The sequence below is a fragment of the Microtus oregoni genome, unplaced genomic scaffold (genome assembly GCF_018167655.1).
Source record: "Microtus oregoni isolate MIOR12 unplaced genomic scaffold, Mior012 000015F_ref0000493, whole genome shotgun sequence".
Taxonomy (NCBI): Eukaryota; Metazoa; Chordata; class Mammalia; order Rodentia; family Cricetidae; genus Microtus; species Microtus oregoni.
Window position 1 is genome coordinate 4,147,043 of NW_024543074.1, and position 7,180 is coordinate 4,154,222.

Sequence of the window (7,180 nt, forward strand, 5' to 3'; positions counted from 1 at the left end):
TTGAGTTGACCACTCAAACTTTTTATTTTAAAGATATTTTTGTTCCGGGCGGGGTGGTGCACACCTTTAATTCTAGCACTGGGGGGCAGAGGCAGGTGGATCTCTGCATTCAAGACCAGCCTCCCCCAAAAAATAAAAAAAAATCAGGTTTTTCAGGGTTAGCAGTAAGCGCCTTTACCCACTGAATCATCTGCTGGTCCTGTTTATTTCTTTTGTTTTTGTTTAAGATTTATTTGTTTCATCTTCTGTGAGTATTTTATTGCGTATATGTATCCCACCGTGTGCGTGCCTGGTGCCCTTAGAGTTCAGAAGTAGGTGTCATCCTCTGGAACTATAACTCTGAAGCTTGTGAGCCATTGTGTATGTATATGCTGGAAACCCAACCCAGGTCCAACAACAAATGCTCTTAATCCCTGAGTCATCGGCATCTTCCCAGACTGCTCCCTGCCCCATATTCGTTTTCCTTCCATCTTCCTTCCTTCCTTTCTTCCTTCTTCTTCTTGTTGGTTTTTTTTTTTTTTTTTTTTTTTGACAGGGTTTTTCTGTAACTCTGGCTGTCCTGGAACTTGCTTTGTAGACCAGACTGATCTTGAACTCACAAAGATCCACCTGCCTCCACCTCCCAGATGCTGGGATTAAAGGTGTGTGCCACCACCACCCGGTTTCTTTATTACTTCTTTATTTATTGCTATTATTATATTATTAGTGTTGCTCCTTCTACCACTATTGTTGTTGTTGTTATTATTATTATTATTATTATTAAATGCTGGCTGGCCTGGATTTCATTAGGCTAAATCATACTGACTTTGAACTCACTGAGATTTTCTGTACGGTGGGATTAAAGGTTGGTGTCACCACGCCCTGCTCTAACTACTTAAATGCAGCCCAGAAGAGGGATTCCCATAGTGCTCTGCTACATCCGGCTTACAAAGTGGTTAAATTAGCGGCTCCCACCTTCCAGTTCCTCAGACTTGAGCAAATTCAGCTCCTCTCCATTTATATTCCCTGAGCTCGGACTGGAAACCTTAGTCTGGCCCAACTCAGGTGTGGTAACTCCGCCCTCACTCAGAGATTGGGCCCCATAGGTGGAGGGAAGTTGGAAAGGTCGTTCCCTGTCACTCCTTCCCGGCACACGGAAGCTCAGTGACCCCTTGCCAGGATGACGGACGCCTGGGTCCCAGGCTTCATTCTCACCTTGCTCTTAGGCCTACTCTCCAGTCTCCAACATGTAAGCGCCAACGAGGTAAGCAAGACTTCTGAGCTGTTTCTCCCCGCATTACCTTGGCAGGAATTCCTTGTAACCACTGACAATTAGCAACTTCCTTTCTGTTTTGCTTGGGGAATGTGGAGGTAGGGACCTCGGAGGGAGGCTCTGGGGAAACCTGAGTCGCTAGTTTTGGTCGAGTTGTGTTCTTAGTGGGATCTGACTCCACCCACAGCCCTGAGTGGGAACTTTGACCCCCGTTTTTGTCGTGGCTTCTCTTACTAGCTTATCTGTGTAAGGCTGGGGAACCTGAGGTCTCAAGTGTCTGGGCTAGGCTGCTCTCCTTCCCTGTTCTCCGTGGCTGGAGAATATACCTTGGGGGAGTATAGCAGCCCTCTCTGGGACTTTTCTTAAGTGTACTAGGGAAGAGGAGGCTCTTGATTCCTTCACTCTTGTCTTCTGAGGAGACCTGGCTCCCTTGACCTGGGCTGGGTGGCCTCTGGCTTGTGATCCAGGCAGGCAAGGTTTTGAGGGCTGCCCCAAACTCTTTTTTCTCTTAAGTATCTTGGGGTTCCTGCAAACTGAGAGGTGGTCAAATAAGTCTTTGTTTTGTTTTTCGAGACAAGGTTTCTCTGGGTAGCTTTGGCTGTCTGGAACTCACTCTCTAGACCAGGCTGGCCTCGAACTCAGAGATGTCTGCCTCTGCTTCCTCAGTGCTGGGATTAAAGGTGTGTGCCACCACTGCTCAGCCAGGATGAGCCTTAAAAACTAAAAATTTACAATCTTGGTTGAGAATCTGTTGGGTTGGGGGTTAGGGGTGAAGATCCAAGCCTGCTCCTCAGAGCAGTTCACCGGCTGTTTAGAATCGAAGCTCTCCGTCCAAAGGCATGCGTGAACCCAGGTTCAAGGCATTCTTTCCACTCCTGGACACCAGCCTCCTTTGTTGACCCCTCTCTGCAGCCCCAAGTATTGGCATGGTCAGTCTCCCCAGTAAATGCTGATACACCCCACGTTAAATCCCATTCTATGCTTTCTAAAACTCGGGCTCCTGACCATCCCAGATCAAACCACCCCCTGGTTAATGGAAAAGGGAATAGTCCTGGTTCAGGTTTGTGTGTCCTCCACTCCCCATCTCCCCCAGGGTTTTTTCAGTAGCTATGGAGCCAGTCCTCTGTAGACCAGGAGATTCGCCTACCTCTGCCCCCAGAGTCCTGGGATTAAAGGCGTGTGCCACCGCCGCCTGATCCGGTTCGGTTTATTCATTTATTTTGGTTTTTTGAGACAGGGTTTTGCTGTAGTTTTAGAACCTGTCCTGGAACTAGCTCTTGTAGACCTTGCTGGCCTTGAACTCATAGAGTTCCACTTGCCTCAGTGTTGGGATTAAAGGCATGCGCCACCACTGCCTGGCTCTGGTTCAGTTTATTAACTTTGCCGCTAAGCCACTACTTTTTAAATTCTTACGTAGTTTATCAACACTGACCTTGAACTCAGCAGAGGTCTGATTTTGCTTCCTCAGCCCTGGAACCAAAAGTGGATAGGAATTAAGGTGGGTGTTAGCACTGCTACCAGTGCTTAAACTGCAGAAACAGGGTACTGGCCGAAGTTACGCCTTTAATCCCAGACCTCAGGGCACAGAGGCGGGTGGGCCAAACTCTGAGTTCAAGGCCAGTCTGCTACAAAACTAGCTCCAGGACTAGTTACAAAGAGAGACCTTGTCTCAAAAAAAAAAAAAAAAATCTCAAAAAAAAATGTAGTACAGGAAGAGGGGAGAGAGAGTCTGATGTTTGGAAGAGCAGGAATGTGACTGAGTTCTGGGCTCCTTAACTGTGTTGTGTTTTTGGTTTTGGCTGTCCTGAAACTCACTTTGTAGACCAAGCTGGTTTTGAACTCATAGAGATCTGCCTCGCTCTGCCTCCCGAGTGCTGGGATTAAAGGCCTGCATCACACCACCTGGCTTCCCTTGCTGTGTCTTTAACTTCCTATACCTGTTCTCACTAAAGAACAGTGCTCCTGTGAGCATGGAGAGAGGAAATGATTCCCAGGGGTGACTGTCACTGGTCCCCATGAGATGCTATTGTACTGATCTTTACTTTAGCAAAGCCAAAAGCTGGCTTCCTGTTCTTTATTTGTTGAGACAGGGTCTAGCCCTGGCTGCCCTAGAAATTGCTATGTAGGCAAAGCTGGCATCGAAATCCACCCACCTCTGCCTCTGGTGTGCTGGGATTAAAGGCAAGGACTGCCACAGCTGGCAATGGTTGTCATTTTAAGTGAGGTGGCCAGAGAGGAAAATGCCTTGAGGACACCTGAGAGATGAGCTTAGACACAGCACAGCTATCAACAGGATGGATTTCTGTATGGAGGCCCTGAATCTCCCTCTGTAGGGACTGTGGATAAATGGGGCGTGGGTGTGTTTAGGGAACTCCTAGAGATGCCTCTACCTGGGACATGGGGTGCAAAGGGGGCGGGGCTTGGGTTGCTTTCTCGCGTTTCTGGAGCCAGGCATCCACTAAAGTTGGCTTCCTAGGCCAATCCCCAACTGTATGTGCAGCAGGGGGAATCAGCTGGGAGCCAGGTATAATGGTCCACACCTTTAATCCAGCAGTCTGGAGACAGGCAGGTAGCTCTCAGAATTCCAGGCTAGCCAGGGCTATACAGTGAAGCCCCACCTGTCTCAATAACAAGGGGGTGAAGGAGCGAGGCATGGTAGTGCATGCCTTTATTTAATCCCAGCACTCAGAAGGCAGAGGCAGGCTCTAATCATTGATCCTGGACATGAAGCTGGAGGGAAGGGGAGACTGTCTGAGACCCACCGCCTGAGATGTCTGGACGGAGCAGTGTCTGAGACCAGCCTCCCATTCTTTTTGAGACAAGGTCTCTTGAATCCCACTCTGGCCTCACACTGGCTATGTAGCCTTGAATGCTTCTCCTGCCTTCTTGGGTTCTGGGATTTTGGACATGAACCACTATTGCTGGTTTATGCACACTTGATTTATTGTCATTGCTGGAAATTGAACCCATCACCTAAGTGTATGCTGGGCAAGCAGTCTAAGTACCCAACTCCCAGTTTTTGAACTGTTTTCTGACTTCTGCTGTGTTTTTCTTCTCCCACAGGTTATGAAATGTACCACCACCATGTAAGTATCAGACTTGGGCTATAGTTGTCAATCAAGGCTTGGGGGTAGGGGGAGTGGTGTGTGCTCAGATGATGGATAAGGAGACAGACACCTCCACTCAACCTACTTTTGTTGAAACCATAGTCCCTCTCCCACCTTCCAACCTTGGGATCTGCAGGACTGGAGCAGCTCTGGCTGCTGTTAATCCCCAACCTTTCTTGCCCGGAGGGTGAGTCAAAAGAGCAAACCCACACTTGCCCCTATGCCTGCCCTGTAAAGTTAGTAGTATGATCATTCTGCCTGAGGAACAATGGCATACCCACTAAACTTAGGTCTCAAGTCTAGGCCTCAGTTCCTGCCAGTGAACCCAGGATAGATCTGTACCCCATACCCACTAAGGGTGACTGGCAACCTGAGCATTGGTGTCTGGGGAAACAAGGTTACCCTTTGGTCTGACACTTGATGGTGTCATCGATGTCTCCCCATCTCTATCTCACTTGACCAGAAGCTGCCCCAAAGGATTCAGATGCTGTGACAGTGGATGCTGCCCAGAAAAAAAGATATGGGATCCTTCAAATGAACCCTTCATGTAAGCACTAGTCACAGAGCGCTGGGTCCACCAGAAATAGAATGGGGGTGGGTGGTGGAGAGGATACGGCAATGGGGGGTGGTCCAGGCACTCAGGGAGATGTCATCCCCTCCCCAGGATCTTGTTCGTCATTTTCGCGGTCATGCTACCTCTCCTGTGCATCTGCGGCGTGGCGAGGCGCTTTTGCCGTGTGTGCAGACCACAGCAGAACCTCAGAGCGAATCACCAGGCACCTCCAGAACCACCTTCCGATGCCAGGATCTGGGTCACCGACTTGGACCCCCCACCACCCTATAGTCAGGTGGGTCTTTCCGTCCCGATGCCTAACTTGTTTCATGGCTCCCTATCCAACTTGTTGAAGCAATGGATTGGGGAGGGCTGCCAACCTACTTTGTCGTGCCTTACTCAGGCCCGAAGCAAACCCCCCAGTACACACTTTTTCCCCTGCAGGTTGTTCCGAAGTCAACTCGCACAGAACCACCTCCTCCCTACAGCCTTGAGGACCCTGTTGGCCAAGTGAGAAACGCAACCATTTGAGCTACCTCACCCCCAAACTTCTTGGATCAAGCCCAGGACTTCGGAGACTCTGGAATGACTTTTCATTGTGGGAGCTGAGCTGGAGCCATAGTCTCTGTCCCAACTCCCAAGCTAAAGATTGAGGGTGCCTGCCGTGGGATGCAGGGAGGGCATTGCTGGCGGAATGCAGATCTTGACTGGACGGCTCGTTCTGCCATCTTACAGAAGTATACCTCTGTGCCTGGAGGAGATTGCAGACTGAACTGCATGGACTCTGAGCCACCTTCCAACAATGCCTGCACAGACAGGCCCCCACCGTGCACACCACCGCAGGAACGCACAAAACAAATGCACTTGCTAAAGTTTCACTGACTGCTCTGTCTCTGGCTGGGAAGCAGAGGAGGTCGCCTGCGTGTCCTTGACTGCAGCAACAGTGGTGTGGCCTGAAGAGACTGGCTTCCCCAAAGCTCAGGGACTGAAATAGCTTATTTTATGACTTTTAATGGTCATTGGTTTCTCTGTGAGGGCATTGGGTCCCCTGGAGTGGGTGTTATAGGTGGTCGTGAACTGCCATGTGGATGCTGGGAATTGGACCCACGTCCTGGAAGAGCAGCCAGTGCTCTTCACAGCTGAACCATCTCTCCAGCGTCCTGGAATGACTTCTATTGCCATTCCAGTGGTGGGAGGGGAAGAGATGTCACCTTTTCAGAGGTGATCTTGGACTATCTATTCATGCCACCATGTACATATGTGTGCCATGCCTGGCCTGGCATCCAGGATAATATCAGGCGCAGTTCTACAGATAAGTCTGCAGAGGGGCCCACACACTAAACCTCGTGGAGATGTACCTCTGCTGGTGCACTGGGGTGGGGTGTGACGATGGTCCATGGACCTATGGAAGCTTGCTCTGAAAGCCATGTGCACAAACACTAGCACCGCCCATCCCCTAGGCATGAAGAATCTGCCATGCAGTCCTACATCATCTGTCTTTTACTGTTGGGAGAAAAGGGAAATTCAGAGCAGTTTATTTTTTTAATAAACTCTGCCATTATTTGTTAAATGTGTGTGTGTGTGCGTTTCTTTACATATCTATTAAGATCTAGAAGAGCCAGGTGCTGTCTCGGCTATTCCAGAATCTGAGGCAGGATTAAAGCCAGCCTGGGTGACTTAGTTGATAAGTTGATAAGATTATCGAAATTTTAAAGCTTGCATGGGGGCAGGGAACTAGGGATATACCTCAGTGGTAGAGAACTTGCCTAGCATATGCAAGACCAAGTCCCCAGTTCCTGCCCCAACAATTCTAGAAGGATATGAGCCACACAGCAGAGCTGTTGGGAGCAGTGTGCAGGTGGATACGTGTGGGGAAGATTTCCCCCACACACTTCTAGACAGTTTCTTTGTATATCCCTGGTTGTCCTGGAACTCCTGTAGACCAGGCTAGCCTTGAACTCAGAGATAGCCTGCCTCTGCCCGCAAAGTGCTGGGATTAAAGGCGTGTGCCACCACTGCCTAATTTAAGATTTTAGTTTTACTCTATATTAGTGTTTTCTGTGTGTGTTTCTGTACCAGTGTGCATGCAGTGTTCTTGCAGGCCAGAAGATGCATGAAGTCCCCTGGAACTGGAGTTCCAGACAGAGCTAGGTGCTGGGAATTGAGCTGGGTCCTATGAAAGAGCTGCCAGAGCTCCAAACGCTGAACAATCTCTCTAGCCCAATGAACAAACCTTGCTTTTGTAGATTTGAGATGTGTTTACAGGAA

The 7,180-nt window shown here is 49.3% G+C and overlaps 1 protein-coding gene across 1 annotated transcript; it reads left to right on the forward strand.

The window, feature by feature from the left end:
- The first annotated feature begins 1,108 nt into the window (after window positions 1–1,108).
- On the forward strand, window positions 1,109–6,463 carry Tmem92 (transmembrane protein 92). Its single transcript, XM_041665314.1, has 5 exons — window positions 1,109–1,243; window positions 4,316–4,338; window positions 4,823–4,906; window positions 5,024–5,207; window positions 5,357–6,463. Exons 1-5 carry the CDS (start codon window positions 1,160–1,162, stop codon window positions 5,441–5,443), a joined length of 462 nt encoding a protein of 153 aa, XP_041521248.1. The 5' UTR covers window positions 1,109–1,159; the 3' UTR covers window positions 5,444–6,463.
- Window positions 6,464–7,180: the final 717 nt, after the last annotated feature.

Excerpts from the sequence above, each read along its gene's own strand:
- Tmem92 (XM_041665314.1), top strand. The coding sequence starts at position 1,160 with ATGACGGACGCCTGGGTCCCAGGCTTCATTCTCACCTTGCTCTTAGGC. Across the intron at positions 1,244-4,315 it reads AACATGTAAGCGCCAACGAG|GTTATGAAATGTACCACCAC; the intron begins GTAAGCAAGACT and ends CTTCTCCCACAG. Across the intron at positions 4,339-4,822 it reads ATGAAATGTACCACCACCAT|AAGCTGCCCCAAAGGATTCA; the intron begins GTAAGTATCAGA and ends TCACTTGACCAG.